General features: G+C 39.8%; 1 protein-coding gene across 1 annotated transcript in view; it reads right to left on the minus strand.

Moving 5' to 3' along the window:
- The window catches only part of STXBP3 (syntaxin binding protein 3), a 35,114-nt gene extending 22,322 nt beyond the window's left edge, over positions 1-12,792 (minus strand). The window contains exons 1-6 of the mRNA XM_032218286.1: positions 12,685-12,792; positions 8,095-8,144; positions 4,051-4,132; positions 2,387-2,463; positions 1,099-1,177; positions 116-216 (exon numbers count right to left, since the gene is read on the minus strand). Coding sequence (XP_032074177.1) covers positions 116-216; positions 1,099-1,177; positions 2,387-2,463; positions 4,051-4,132; positions 8,095-8,144; positions 12,685-12,787 — 492 coding nt within the window. The 5' untranslated portion in view covers positions 12,788-12,792. The remainder of the gene's footprint in view (positions 1-115; positions 217-1,098; positions 1,178-2,386; positions 2,464-4,050; positions 4,133-8,094; positions 8,145-12,684) is intronic.
- Between the last annotated feature and the right edge of the window lie 3,951 nt (positions 12,793-16,743).

Genomic DNA, 16,743 nt, shown 5'->3' on the forward strand with positions numbered 1-16,743 from the left:
TCTTGCAAAAATATACACTCTCACCTCAAAGCAATTAATTTAGCTACATTTAATGTTTTGAAATGTATGGTATAAGATTTAAAAATAAAATAGAGAATTAGAGTATTAACTTTACCTGAGATTCATTAGGAATGAAGTTAATATTAATTTCTTTGCATCTTCTGATAGCTTTCGAACAAGATGACTTCATTTTATTGAAAAGTTTGTCATCACAAACTAAAATGGGAAATATAATATATTACATGTTTTCAGTTTTTCTGCAACAAGTAAAATGCATCACCCTGTCAGTTAAAAATACTGAAATATCTCTTGCAAATATCATGCATTTTTCCATAGCTACTTTCAGTTTATGCAAAATATTCCATACATAGTTGCAAACTACAGATCTTTCTTGACTTTTTGATATATGACCTAATCTTTCACATGCATGCTTTGCCATTTTCTTGCAAAAAACTTATTTCAATTTTGATTTTGATTTATGACACATCAATTGCTTAATGACTATGGTAAAACGATTAACAATTGCCTTAAAAGTAGTTGTAAAGTCAAGTCCGGTCATATCGTGTCCAGACTTATGACTGCAACGACTACAAAATTACAGACTCTATTGTGGTCCTAAGTGAAGGACTCCCTGTAGTTTAAAAACAAAACAGGCCAATTTGCAGACTAAAATATTTAATCAATTATTTTCATACTGGAATATTATGGTTTGTCAGACAATTTCATATCCTAATTGTAGCCCAATGTAGCCAATGCTGTTTTTTCATTAGAGAATTCCATCAAAATAGCTAACCAAATCAGCAGATATGTGTAGAAAATGAAAGTAAATTCTTCTGCATGCGACTATTGTTCCAAGCTAACATGCAAACCCTCATGACTCATGCTAGTATTGTTTAGATTTCCCAAATAGAATAATTTCTTCAGTGTCACGTGAAGCTCCAATAATCTACTACCACCCTGACAGTCTACAAATAGTTAAATGTTCCTTGTTTTAATCACCCTCACCCAATTTTAACAGTAAATGAAAATGCCGTTCTCTCATTTACACTAACTGTTATAATTGAAGATCAGTTATTTTTTCAATCTGTAAATACTTACAGTCAGTGAAGTAGACATAGGCTGCTTTGTACTTGCTGGCTGATTTACTTGCAAAGTCATTTATAAGTCCATCTACAGACTGAATCATAAAAAAAAAGTTGGAATAGCTGAAAGGCATCTCTGGGGATAATTAAATCTAGCATTATGTGTAGGATTTAGCAAGGGCTTGAAATCGGACATCTGTCACAAATAGAAAACCAACAGATATTTTTTAAAAATGGCCTTAAATTCTATCAGTCCTCTCCTTAATGGCAGGTCTTCTACCTTATTCTATGTAATCAGCACATGATGGGAATTCGAAAACCGTACACCTGCTGCTAGGTTAAGGATGTAGAGTCTATGACTCTACAGCAAACAAATAAATAATGTAAGTAGGGGATGCAAAAAGAAATATCATCCTAGACTAATCTATGTTTACCAACTGCTGAATCTAAACATATTGCCAAGAAAGAACTAGCCTTGAATAGACCTTGAGTTTGAGTTTGAGTTGAGTTTGAGTTTGAGTTTATTGGTCTTGTATGCCGCCCACTCCCGAAGGATTCCGGGCGGCTTACAATAAACAAGGGAAGGGGATAAATACACAAAACAACACTTTAAAATACACAAGAGTCACAGTTTCCGTGGGGCTGGATATTTCGAGAGCCCCCCGGCCTGCTGGAACAGCCAGGACTTAACGGCTCTGCGGAAGGCCGGGAGGGTAGTAAGGGTCCGGATCTCCACGGGGAGGTCGTTCCAAAGGGCTGGAGCTGCGACAGAGAAGGCTCTCCCCTGGGGAGTCGCCAGACGACATTGGCTGGCAGATGGAATCCGGAGAAGACCTAACCTGTGAGATCTAATCGGTCTATGGGAGGTGATCGGCAGGAGGCGGTCTCTCAGGTACCTTAAACTGGAACTTAAGCCATCAGTCAGCAAGTATATAAATATGTAACCATAATGTAATGCCATGATCCCTACATAAAGTAAGGAGAAGCAGACATATGGCAAAGCACTAGTAACATTAGGCAAGGTTTTTAAAACTCGTCCATCCAACCTAGACATACTCTAGCTACTGCTGAGAATTCCCCTCCATAGGAAGTCTATGGGACTTGGGTCAAGTGATAGATCTTGGAAATGGCTACCATGTGGTGATAAGCTTTGACTAGAACTATGTTTAGCACTCTCTCTCCTTGCATTACAAAAAAAAAAAAATTCAATTAACTGCCCACACATTTCTTGCTTGCGTTTTTTTTTTTTTTCTTGGCTTGCCTTAAAACAGAATAAAAAAAGAATTATTCTTCTGGAAACTAACCTTTGTTGTAGGCGTAATAAGATAAATGGCTTTCAGGTGCGGGACTGGCTCACGGTTTTTGTAAACATTCTCCACGGCTGCAAAATAAGATATTAATTATAAGAGTTACATTTGCATGCTAACTTTAAAATACTAACATATGTAAATACAAGATGAACTAAGGTATAAGTTGCTAGATTTTTTAAAAAAAATTGAGAGTTGGAACTGAATGCTGGATCCAGATTGATGAAACCTCTCTGGAGGAAGGAAAAATCACTAGATAGTCCCTGTGACTCCAGATAGCTATTCCTTGTGAATAGACTGCAGGGACTGTTATTTTACAGCTGGCTTATAAATTGAGTGGCTGGGAGTTGAGGGTTACATCAATCCTACACCATAACACACCCTTTTAAGGACATAAAGCTCAATTCAGCTTCATTTCTTTCTTCACTTTTGGACTTTTTAAATTGTACTGGAAAGATTAAGGCCTTTCAAATTGGCAAGGTTTCACTGTGTTCATCAGGTGAGTTGTCTTCTGGAAGAAATATCGTTTCAATATGATTTTAAAAGCTCTAGGTTTTTGTTTTTTATTACCAGCAAGGAAATTTAGAATATGGAGTTTGAAAAGTTAACAAAAAATTAACAGTCCATATGGATTTTGAATCATAGTTTTGAATTTATTAGAAGAATCATTCCTGTGGGAAATGAAGATTGTTTGGGGTTTTTTAGAGAAAAAACATGATAATGGAAAACCTAGAAAGTTTGACACGAGAGATATACAGTAATAAATTTGTATAGTTTACAAATAAATTTTAAAAAGGAACAAAAATCCTTAATAGATGTTTTTGAAGACTGGCCTGCAAAATTACTTGATATGAGAGACAGTACATGGACAGTACAATGAAATTACAGAAGAACAAGGTACAACAATTAATTTTGAAATTAATTTGAAGGTGGGCTTAAACCAATGAAAAGCATATGGAGAAAGATGTACCATATACTGAAACAAAAGTTACAAATGTCTTACTCCCTTAAGGGAAATGTAGAACTATTAAATTTTTTTTTAAAAAATGATTTGGATAGCTTTTTCTTACTGTATCTACAAAACAGTACAGTTAAGATCTTGAAGAATTTTATGAAAAGAGACAAAAGGAAGGACAAGTTTTACTTATTGTATGAACAAAGAAGCCTATTAAAAACTTTCAAATATTTTTAGTTTAAAAAAAGATGAACAAAAAACAAATTCTGAGACTCTTATTGAAAAGGTTAAAAATTAAGACTCCTAAAAATTCAGGGAAGGAATAAAAGGTTGGCTTACTCAATCAAAGTTAAAATATCAAATTAGCTATATCTGGTTTCTCTTACTAGATTTTTGCAGATAAAGAAGAAATGATAAGATTTTTGACCTTTTGTTGTTAAGAGAGGAGTTATGTGATGAAAAGAGTTTATGTTGTATTTAATTAACAATTAACATTGTTTTACTTGTTGGTATGAAGGGGGACATTCTTTTTGTTTTTCCTTTCTTTTTGCTCTTTTTTCTTTTTTTTAATATCCACCTTCCATTTTTATTAGCTTTTATTCTTTCTATTTATAATTCTTAATATAATTATTTAAAATAAATGAATACAGTTTTTAGTTTGCAAAAACTATGTCAAGGTGATTAATTCTGCTTAGCAGATACTTACAAGTTATCCCTTCTGCAAGTAGGTCTGTCATTTTACCACATGATGACAGCAGCCTGGTAGTAAAGTCATCTAGAAGAATTATCTTCATAAATAAAAGTGAAAATCAAATCAATAGTTCAGACAACTGAGTACCATGTTAGACTTCAAATTACATTTTGGTAACTTTGAGGTTGAGTGAACTTGAACAACAAAGTCATGAATATTAAAAATACTTTTTATTACAGGGTTACAATGCCAGAATGCCCAATCAATTATCTGACCCTTGCCTTGGCTATGGCTCTTTCTCATATTCCTCAAGGAATTACATCTACTATCAATATTAGAATGAGCTTACACTGAAGTCAATTTCGACTACTACGTCTTTCACTCATGTACCTTTTACAGAGACAAAACGTACACACCAAACTTTTAATTCCTCAAGTGTATATAATACATAATCTACAGTATTTAAACAATTCTTGATAGCAAGATGGGCAACATATAAATTTAATAATGCTAGCTAGATTCAGACATTATGCTAAACCATAATATGGATTTTATGTATTATACAATCCAAACAACAATACTTTATTCAACAAATCATGGATAAATCTTTCTTTAGCATAATGCGCAAATGAAACCAATGTGTATGCAACAGCAGGATTACATTAAAGAAACACTATAAAAACAAACTGTAATTTCATGTCTCACAAGAGCACGTTAATGAATATATTTGCTTTAAAGATCCACCAATTCAGATTCTATTACTAAGAAAAAGTAAAAGTAGATTCAAATACAATGGAATAATGTGGGTCTCCCAACTGTGATTTCACAACTGTGGCATTGTATCAGAATACTCAGCCCCATGCCAATTTAATTCATGTTTATGTTGGACAATAATAAAACAGATTTTAGATGCTTGGATGCATGCATGTGAAAGATTAGGTCATGTATCAAAAATCCTGGTCCAAATTTTTTAAAATAAAAGTGAATGCCATGATTGGGTCCAGAAACAAATATATTGTTACCATGGAAGAAATAAAACTAAATCTGTATATTCCATGTAGTGGGGAAAAAAAAACTGGATTGGCTGAATTTGGCTTACCATGCTATCCAGCTATTTGTTTTAGTAAAAAACAGCTGTTCTGTTTCAAAAGAGTATACATCTTAAAGGTATACTTCATTTGTTTGATTAAAATGTTTTAATTTACAAAATAAATACATTGAGTGTTTGCCACACAATAAATTGAATTATGTTATATTTGTTTGGCATTAGTATCTGTAATAACATCTTTGTTTACTTTACTTCATATAAAAGAATTGACACACTTCCAAACTGAGCATCTGGACTTCCCTTCAGATATCTATAGAGATGTACCTCACTCCAATAATTCAACAGCTGCCCCAAATCTAGGTATGGGTATATTGTACTTTAATAATCTATTCACATTTAATTTTGCCTTGAATTACAGATAGCCTTTCATTTACTACCACAATTGGGCCCAGAATCTTGGTCTTTGAGCAAAGCGGGGAGAACAATTCTAAGAATGATGGCATTTGCTAGTATTTTCACGAGATCTGAGGTCAATTCCTCTAGCACACCAAGAAAGGAAGGCTAACATTAATGCTGGCCTTCATTAGTGTTTTCCCCTTCGGAGGGGAAGGGAAAAAGGAAACAAATGCTAGCAAGCTACCGAAGGCCAACATTTTGAAAGGCTCAGAACTTTGGCCCTCCCTAGGATTCAGTGTTTTCACCTATTCTTTCAACATACAGGAAGATTTCACATCACTTCAAGAGGAAGGGAGAGGAAATCCCTTAGCACACTGGGAGGAATGAATCACAAATCCAATGTCACCCGGCCGCAAACCTTCTCTACCCGCTTTCCAATTGACTTTCTGGGGATGCCAGCAGAGAATATTGCAAATGGCAATTACATAATCACAGGCATTCAATACCTGGTTGTAAAAGCAAACAGGTTGCTAAACATTCCAAATGTGACTGGGGGGAGGGGCTGTCATGATATCCTATGACAGGTGGAAGTGCTTTACGAGCTGAAAAACACCTGTTCTGAAGCTGTTGTGTTCAATGACTGGTCAAAGTCAAAGATTACCTGTACAGAGAAACATTAGATAACTACTTGACACAAATATCTAGTCCCATGATGGCGAACCTATGGCACACGTGCCACGGGTGGCACGTGGCGCCATTTTTTAGAGCATTCAAGGCATTGCCCTGTCAGCTCCAGCGCGCATGCGCGCACTGGGCAGCTGACTGGTGTTCTTTTGAGGCTTTCTTGAAGCCTTCGGAGTGTGAAAAAGTGGCCCTAAGGGGCAAACCGTAAGGTCAGGAACAGTCTTTCAGTTTGGCCGTAGGGCCGTTTTCCATCCTCTGGAACCTTCAGGAGCCTTCCCTGAAGGCTCTGGAGGGCGAAATACAGCCCTACGGCCAAAGTGGAAGTCCGTTCCCGAACTTCCAGTTTGGCCGAAGGGCAAGTATTTCGCCCTCTGGAGGCTTCAGGGAAGCTCCTAAAACCTCCAGAGGGCCTCCAGGGAGCGGGGGAGGCTGTTGTCACCCTCCCCAGGCTCCTAGAAAGCCTCTGGAGCCTGGGGAGGGCAAAAAAAGTGTGCCAAAAACGATGTGCGCGTGTGTTTCAGGCTGGTCATGTGCGCATGTGCAGGGGGGGGGTCGCGTGCATAGTATTATGGGTGGGGCACACCCACGCACGACCCCTCCCCTGTGACTTCAGGTGACTATAACAACTTAAGATGGTAGTTGCATCAATCCCATTTGCCATTGTTAAATAAATCCTGTGCAGCCACAGTGTCCCCGTCATGTGGTTGCCATTTGTAACTGTCTGCTAGCTTCCCTATTGACTTTCTCTGTCAGAAAACAGCAGTAAAAGTCACAAATAATATTAATCACATGATGCAGGGACATTAGGATGGGCTATAAGTATAAGGACCTGTCATTAGTTCTCATCATTCAGCAGCATTGTAACTTTGAATGCTGTTAAACAAGTGGTTCTTCAATAAGAATTACCTACCAACCCTTTGATTTATTTGTTTATTATAGCATTTATAGGGGCACCCAACTCAAACCAAGTGACTCTGGGCAGTGTATAAATAAGATGAGCAAAGCATAATCAGTCAATGCGTATTTTATTAAAATGGCAATCAGAAATGAAATCTTCCTCAACTGGAATTCAATTCATCCTGATCTCAAGAGACAGGTCTTAATTACCTCCTTAAAGTCATGCAGGGTTGAGACCTTTTGTATATTGGGATAAATACTACTCCTTCAGGAATAATTTCCAATTTTTCCTTATACACTAGGAGACAGAATAGCACAGCTTCAGCCCAACTATGCACTATTCAAGGCCTTTTCTGTTGACTGATCAAACTTCTCCACCTCCTCTTGTGAATTGGAATAGATGAAATCACTGCTTCTTCTTTCTGGACCCTGAGATACCGACAGAATAAGAAGGTGACTGTCCTTTAAGCACCCTGACATGCCACAAGATACTGGGTGGTATTTTCACACAACTACCAGATAACTCCTGCAACAATTCTCAACTGTCAACACAAGTGAAAGGACACAATTCTACAGTCCATCTACCCTGCCAATCAGGTGTCACAGGAACAAATCACATCCATGCTGCTATGAAGGAGAGGTTGTTCTCTGATGTCACTCTAACAGTTGTATCTCCAAACAGCCCCTGCCAATTTCAACCGTACCGTTACAGCCACCCTCAGTGTTGCTGTTCTCCCTACTGCCCCCTACAGCTCCAGACGCAGATCCAACAGGAGTTCCAGCAAGCTATCCCAAGCAGAGTAATTCCTATAGACCTTGATGAAGATGCCACAATAAGTGATCAATAATGCAGATGATTAGCAGTTATAACCATAGGACCTCCTCCAAAGAACTATGGACCCATTACATTCCTACAAAAACTTCCAATTGCCACTAACATTTTCCATTACACATTGAGATGTACCTTGAATAAATGATTTTTAAAATATACTATATAAGTCCTAGATAAACCAGTTCAATAATTTTTTTCTTACCTTCCATTCTTCTTCTTTTCTACAGTCATCAAACACTGATGCTTTTAGTTCTAAAAGAAAAAATATATTATTACTATGGTTAAAATGAAATAATAGAGAAGAAAGGTTTTAACTAGAAATGAACTACATTAAACATAATATTCCCATACAAAGTAATATGCAACATTAAAGAATTAAGCTAGTCAGCATTACAAAGTGTGTTGTAGTACAGTAGTACAAAGTACTGTAAAAACAATAATTCTTATTATGTTGGCACCTTATCCTAATATTCTAATTAAATGTGACTTATTTGAACATAGATAGAAATAGGAAAGCATGGCTTTCACATCTTCTGCACATCTTATTTCTGGATTCCAATTCCAGATTTGCAGGGCAAGCACAAATAACTTTAGGTCAACACTAGAATAAAAAAATCACTGTTTGCATGAACTATCAGTGTAGAATTGGGATAATGAACCTATACAAGAGCTCTGTAACTTGAGGTCTACTGTTCTAAGTGAATCTGAAACAGTCCCTATCTTGAATTACAAAGAACTAAACCTAATTTACGAAGTAGTAGACTCATCCCCTGACCTCTACTGCTAGTATGTCATGCAAATGAAGTCACCGTATTCAAAACAAAAACAGGTATAATTCCTGTAGATTCAGGTATATAATTACTACTGAGTCAAGCCTTAACCTTCTTTATCTTTTTTCACTAGAAAAACAAAGCAATGGTATAATTCTATCAAGTCGGTTATATTTTATAAATTTATATTTTATAAATCCTAAAATCATTAAGTTGGTCTCATAAAATTGACCTTTACATGATCTTATAAATACAAAAATCATGGAATATATAAAATGAATATAAACGTGCCCATTTATAAATAGGATAAAGACCTGTCTTTAAAATCATGAATATATGCACTATATGCCAAGCATCTTTAAATTCGATAGAGTAATATTAAAAAAATATGCCTAAACAAACTTAGTAGATGTTACAAGACACTTCATAGCTTGTTACTTTAGATCACAAATATGGTTTGTGCAACCACATATCAAAGAATCAGTTCCTTGGTTTTTAATATTATTTTCGGGATGTTTGCATCCAGAATGTAGGTTATGATTATTGAAAAACAACAGCCAAGTACCAAACATAGCAGCATATGCTTTTATCAGTCAAATGGGTTTTATTCATTTCTCCTTTTTACCTACTATGTTATATTTATGTATTTAAATGCATCATATGGAAACTGTAATTATCATAAAGGATTTTTTATTCTTGCAACTGAAACTTTCCTATAATAATTTCTAAATTAAAGTTCTATACTAGGTGTTTTTTTTAAAAAAAAAACTGGGATTTGGCAAGAATTTGAATGGGTTCCATGAAACTAAGGGGAAACAAATATTTTACTCTCTTGCAGTTTTTTTCCCCTCTAGCTCTTTCCTCAGTCACTAAGGGAAAGGGTGATGAGGCTTCCCAGTTGACACTCGGTTACACACACCTTTGATAAGGGTTTCCAAAGATGTTTGTAACAGTTCTCTGGTGTAAAAAAGGATTGAAAATCCATGCTCTATATAATTCTGTATCCTTAACAAATTGGTCTGAGAGGAAGCAATAGCTTCTTACTCCATCCCCCTGGGGATTTTTTTCAAGTTCATTTCTGAAGGTAAGCATGCGCCTGTTTCCTACGGAGTTAAATAGGGCTGGGAATGCCTGTAATTAACAATTCTTACTTCAAAATTTTTCAGAGTAGAAAGGTTAAAAGGTTAATTAAAATCGATGTTAACGCTTCTCCAAATTTATGATTAACAGGTAAATAATTTCTTCCAATCTAAACCAGCAAAAGATTCCCCCTTTTTAAGGAATCTATATCAAATTAATGTATAAATATTAGGAAAGGAGCAATTCTTGTAAATATGTATGTTGAGATATCTTAATATCTTTGCCATTATGGCACTCATTTAATAAAGCACAATTAAATTAAGGTAAGCATATTACGTGAACACGGCTGATGGGTCACAATTTTTTTTAAAGAAAGGAAACATTAAATCATACCAGAAGTAAAAGCAATAAGATCAGAAAAAACAATGCCATAACCATGCTGATCTGCGTGCAACATATTTTCATTACTTTTCCTCAAAACGCAATAATAAGAAATATGTATAAATACCACAAATGCATTCCACAGGGCACAATTAGACAAAGGATCCTTTCACTTATCAATCCTTCAAGTACGACCCCTATCTTTAGTTTCAAAAGAGATGACCAAGTTGGAAGCCTACATATAGCACAATCTTGTACGCAGAGCTTTGAAAATAAATCCAAATAAATAAGATCTGAATTTTAAATCAACCATCAGGCCCCACCCATTTAGTTAGGCATACAATTCAATAGCTTCATCCATTCTAGGATAAGAACTGTCAAAATAAAAGAATAAAATAAAATAAAAGAACCTGGTATGGATGATGTATTCCACATATGCCTGAACCTTGATCAACCGTATTTCCATGCAACCATTTAAAAAAAAAAACCCTAAAGGTCCCACAGAACGTTTATTAAAATTAATTTATGCTCCTCGCCTTCAAGGAGCTCAGGATACAGTAGGTGGATTGATGACATTTTTTTTATCTAGAGCAATCATAGCAGATAAACTAGGTCAATTTTCAACTGCATTGTACAATTCAGAGCTAGGGAAGCAAACTGAAATCAGATGAGGTGGCTGCTTGCAGGGGATGCTAGTATTCTCATTTATTAATCTCTTCTGCTTTCCCGAAAAGCCACGTGCAGAGAAATTAAAATTCCAAAACGCCAGTTCTAAAACAACATCCATCAATTTCTATCTTGAAACTGAAATATCTCTTTCCCCATCCTAAGGCACCCAGATATCTGATTTATCATTTTCTCTACCACTGCAGTAGCAACCTGCCCCAGAGCTGGATAATACATACTGCACCAGGCTCCCTCCATCCCTACACCAAGGATGGGGATGGATTTAAAAGACAGTGGGTGGGTGGGTGTGTTGTGTGTGTGTGGTGTGTGGTGTGTGGTGTGTGGTGTGTGGTGTGTGTGTGATATGAGAGCCCAGAGTCAACGTGTCAGTCAAAGCCATTTCCACAGCTGAACTCAGTATATTATATTTTAATACATACTGCACCAGGCTCCCTCCATCCCTACCAAGGATGGGGATGGATTTAAAAGACCCTGTGTGTGTGTGTGTGTCTGTGTGTGAGAGAGATGAGAAAAAAAGCAGTCAATGTTGTTGTTATTATTGTTATTATTCAAGATTTAATGAATTTGTATGCCGCCCAATCCCGAAGGACTCTGGGTGGCTCACATAAAAACAATTTAAAAATAGTAAAAAATTTACTAAATAATAATAATAATAATTACTATTATTATTCACATTTATATGCCGCCCGATCCCGAAGGACTCAGTGTCAGTCAAAGCCATTTCCACAGCTGAACTCAGTATATTATATTTTAATACATACTGCACCAGCCTCCCTCCATCCCTACCAAGGATGGGGATGGATTTAAAAGACCCTGTGTGTGTTTTGTGTGTGTTGTGTGTGTTTTGTGTGTGTGTGTTGTGTGTGTGATATGAGAGCCCAGAGTCAATGTGTCAGTCAAAGCCATTTCCACAGCTGAATTAAGTATATTATACTTTAATACAGTGTTTTTCAACCACTGTGCCGCGGCACACTAGTGTGCCGTGACATAGTGTAAGGTGTGCCGTGGGAGAATTACTTTATATATAGTCAATATAGGCACAGAGTTAAAATTTTTTTAACATTTTCTAATGGTGGTGTGCCTCGTGATTTTTTTCATGAAAAAAGTGTGCCTTTGCACAAAAAAGGTTGAAAAACACTGCTTTAATACATACTGCACCAGCCTCCCTCCATCCCTACACCAAGGATGGGGATGGATTTGAAAGACAGTGGGTGGGTGGGTGTGTTGTGTGTTGTGTGTGTGTGATATATGAGAGCCCAGAGTCAGCGTGTCAGTCAAAGCCATTTCCACAACTGGAACTCAGTATATTATATTTTTAATAATACCTTTTGACCTTTTGAAACGCAGCCTTAAAAACCGCCGGAGGAGAAGCGTCCCAGGGGGACCCTCTGAGGGACCCAGGCGAAAAGGGGCGGAAACGTGCCAGGGAAAGTCTGGCAAGCGGACTTTTAAAAAGACGGCCACCTGCTTCCACATCCATATAGCAGGTGAAGCGCTTCCCGAAGCGGGGGGGAAAATAAAATAAAAGCTTCGCCTCGACCCCTCGAGAAGATGCAGCCGCGCTGAGGGCTCCACACACAGCGGCGCCGCGACCCCAAACGACAGGCGTTCGCGACCACCACCACCACCGCCGCCCCTTCCTCCCCAGCCGCCACCCTCCCTTCTAACTTGTTCGCCTCACGAAGACCGATTCCGCATCGTCCCCCCGCTCCCTCGGGCGACCGTGCCAAGGCAAAAAGAGGACGCCCGCCTTTTAAGGCCCGTCGTTTGCAAACCCCGGCTCCGCGGGCTCGGCTCAGCGCGGAAGGGAAGGAGGGGAGAGCCGCGCGGGGCAAAGGGGAGGCCAGGAAGAAGCCGGGGCTTCGGGCACTCACTCTGCCACACCAGGCTCTTCAGCCCCCGGTCGCCGCTCGCGGCCGCCGCCGGCGCCATCTTGGCTCTGTGAGGGGAAAAAGGAGAGAGGGGGGGGGGAATCATTCCGCGGCCATTCAAAGGCCGGCACGCAAGCCCCGCCCCTCGGCTCGCCTCGGCCCCGCCCCCGGCCTTGCAGGTTTTGCGGCCGCGTTTCGTGCCGAGCTGACTCGTGACGTAGGTGCCGCAAGAAGACGCAGCCCCGCCCCTCGGCTCTCCAGGCCCCGCCCCCGGCCTTGCAGGTTTTGCGGCCGCCTTTCGTGCCGAGCTGACTCGTGACGTAGGTGCCGCAAGAAGACGCAGGAAGCCCCGCCCACGCCCTCGGGGAGGCTCATACGGGCGGGAGCCCGGCCGCTGAGCGGGAGGGAGTTTCGCTCGCTCTCCGAAACGTTGCCTAATCCAGTGTTTCTCAACCTTGGCCGCTTGAAGATGTCCGGACTTCAACTCCCAGAATTCCCCAGCCACCATGATCATCATTGCAAAGGATTCTGGGAGTCGAAGTCCACACATAAAGAATGATCTAGGCCAGTGTTTCTCAACCTTGCAATGCTGGCTGGGGAATTCTGGGAGTTGAAGTCCAGACATCTTCAAGTGGCCAAGGTTGAGAAACACTGGCCTAATCAGTCTATGAACCCTATGAAATGTCGGCTGAACCCGAGCGGCGGTTCGCCGGATTAAACCCGGGCTGATCTGGCTGGCGCAAGGGTCAGCAACCGTGAACCACCCGCAACGTTTGGGTTCTCACAATCAACGGAACTCCCCCGCACCATCCAGCTAAACGTGATGTGCGAATCCAACGTAACTGAAGGGACCTTTTTTTAAAAAAAAAAACAACCCTCAAATCTCAGGATTCTTGTGTTATTTCTTAACGTTCTGTCTTTGCTACTGTAGGAAGTGATCACCCAGCCCTCTCCCAGAAAAATGGAATATCCTAGGAAATATTGAAAAGGCGGAATGTTTCTCTGGATGTGAAAAGGAAGAAACGTGTTTTAAAAGACAGAATAGTTACCTGTAGCTTCCTGCCCATCCCCACTGTTAATGGGCCATTAAGAAGGCCAAGCTAGTCCCTTTTACATAATAAAGACTTCTCCACTGCAGCCTCAGGGGGGATGGGAGTAAAGGCATGATAATATTGGCCCTTTACTCAACTGACCACATGGCATCTGAGAACTCAACCAAACCTGGATTCAAAACACAGCCTAGAGAGTTGCCCTTGCATGACCCCATGGGAGTCTGATAACCAATCAGAATACATTTCTTACACAGGAACAGGAAACAGAGAGGTGGGACTGAACAGGTTATAAAAAGCCTAGCAAGCCCCTCCCTCAGCCCTTCTCTTCTTCTCCACCAACATTGAAGCATGTGATCACCTTTTCTGTTCAGGGCTCAAGCCATGTGGCCCTGTCCAACAATAAACCATCTTTCCAAGCAGCCTCCATGTCTCCAGTGTCTTTTTTTCCACTTGGAGCCGAACCCAGAAGGACGTTTCTTTCATCAATGTATTACAATTGCTACTACAATTTGTTTCATCACACCAACATGACGATTTGCATAAAAATCCAATGCAGCAAGAGACTTGGTAATACTGGTCTACCGAGTTGAATATATCATTTCTTTCTAATTTTTAAGTGGCACTAGTCAACTCATGTCCTCTTGGGGATTGTTTCTGAGATATTTCCTTACCTAAATAGAACAATAGAATGACCACAGGTAGGCAAATAAGCAGGGGGAGTGGGAGTGACTTCTGAATTCCTGCCAGCTTCCCCATTGAGTGTCCTTCTGGGAAGCTTCCAGGGAAGATCAGAAACCTCCCTTCCCCTTTCTTCCAAAACAGGCAGAGGCAGGGAGATAAATGGGTGATGCAGGCTGGGGAGAGGGAACAAGGCTTTGCAAGTCTGGCTGGGAAGCTGACAAGAGAGTATTGAAAATGAAGATCATGTTCTGCAGCAACTCAGTCACGCAAAAGCAATCACAACTTCCCCAAACTTAATTCCACTGACATTGTGGACACAAGGTTTCCCATTTGAGGTTCAAAAATGGTTGCCCTCTATGCTGCATTGTTTCATCCAGTTAAAAGCCGTGGCAAAAAGAGTTTTAACAGTCTTTAAGACAGTAATCACTGCTTTTCTTGCAAACCTCAAAAAATCAGTTTCTTAGCCCTTCTTTTCTGCAACTTGTACATGGCAATACTGAAATTTAGCCACATGTAACTGGCAAGATAACTCTTTAAAACTGTTTGAAATTTAGAAAGAGCATCATTTTAAAAAAAAAAAAATAGGATTATTGCCTCCTTCAGCTTTTTTTCAAGGGACAGGGCTGATTTAACACTCCTTAATAATAGTTATAGCAAATTCTTACAAGGTCTTCTCCTAAATGGAAGCTAGTAGAGAAACAAGATCCAATCAAGGAAGGCTTCTCAATTGCTTGATATTATTATGGAAAGGTTTTACTGGTAGTCCTCAACTTACAGTAATTAGCAACCGTTCGAAGTTACAGCAGCAGTGTAAAAAGTGACTTATGGCCGTTTTCCACACTTACTACTATTACAGCATCCCCGTGGTCACCCGATCAAAATTCAGACCCTTGGCAACTGACTCATATTTATGACAGTTGCAGGGTTCCTGGATTTTTAATTATGTATTGTTCTTACGTGTTAAATGTTTGTTTCCCCCCCCCTCGAGTTGTAAGCTGCCCTGAGTCCCCCCAGGGAAAAGGGCGGCATATAAATAAACTTTCATAACTCATAACTCATCAGGTCCTTCTGCAAACAAAATCAATGGGTAAGCCAGGTTGGTTTAACAACTGTGTTACTGCAGTGATTCACTTAACACGTGGCAAGAAAGGTGCAAAGCTCACTTAAATCTCTTGCTTAGCAACCAAAATTGAGTTGGGCTCAATTGTGAATGTAATTTAGGGTTATCTGTAGTGGAATGCTCATGTGCTATTGGTTTGCATTTCTAATGCTTGAAAAGAACCGGTGATCTTGTATCAAATCCTGACGTTCCAGGGAAAACGTATCAAGTTTCTCTATGTTGTTATGTTATGCTATGATGTGCGTTGTGGCCCAGCAGGAGCTGTTGGAGCTGCCACCAGACTCCGACAGCGAGGGGCCCTATGAGTTGGCTCTGGAGGATGTGGAGGACCCTCGACAGGGTACCGACTCCGAGCAGGGCGCAGAGAGGGTGGTTGGCCACCAGGAGGCGCCTGAGCCTTGGACCAGTGGGGATGAGACAAGGGAGAGTGATCCGGACGCCAGCAGTGAGTTGTTCCTGGATGCACGGCACTGAAGAGCTACTAGGCGTCAGGAACAGTTGTGCAAGTACAGGAGGTAATTGCACTCAGCTGGTGGTCATTAGGCTCCTCTCCAGACTATAAAAAGACTGCTTGTGCACATGCCCCTCTTGCAGAAGTCAACGCATTGACTAAAAGTTGGAGAACTTTGGTAACTCGCTTGGCAGGCTGGATTGCTGCCAAGGTTTGTCTGAGTTGCTGCCAAGGTCCTTAACTGTTTGTTCTGCTTGGCTTTCAGCCACCAAGGTTTTGGTTTCTTGCTATTAAAGTACATTCCAGTTAAGCTTGTCTCGGCATTCGTTACTGGACAGAGGAGGGGGTCAGAACAGATGTGTATACTTCATTCCAACACTCCCTTTGGGAAGAAATTATGTTCATGAGATGAAGCCAACCGCATTAGTTTAGTCCAGGGAAGGACTAAATCCTAGGAATTGTGTACTGGGAAGGAGAAACGTGTCATCGGCTATTCATCAGCCAATCAGTATACTCAGAATTCTGCATTTCCAGGGCCCTCATTATAACTATGCAATTCCTTAGCTATTTAGGTCAGCCGTAATTTCACTACACAGTAATTACAAGGTGAGCTTAGGTGAGGAAAGGCTCTAGGGAGATGTATTCCTTACAATTCCATATCCCAGCAACCACAAAAGACTCCTGAAGCTTAAAATGTAATACTGAGTAAAAGTCATATCTATGCAAATCCCCAAGAACTGTAATGATTTTTTTAAAAA

This window comes from Thamnophis elegans, chromosome 5, assembly GCF_009769535.1.
Source record: "Thamnophis elegans isolate rThaEle1 chromosome 5, rThaEle1.pri, whole genome shotgun sequence".
Lineage (NCBI taxonomy): Eukaryota > Metazoa > Chordata > Lepidosauria > Squamata > Colubridae > Thamnophis > Thamnophis elegans.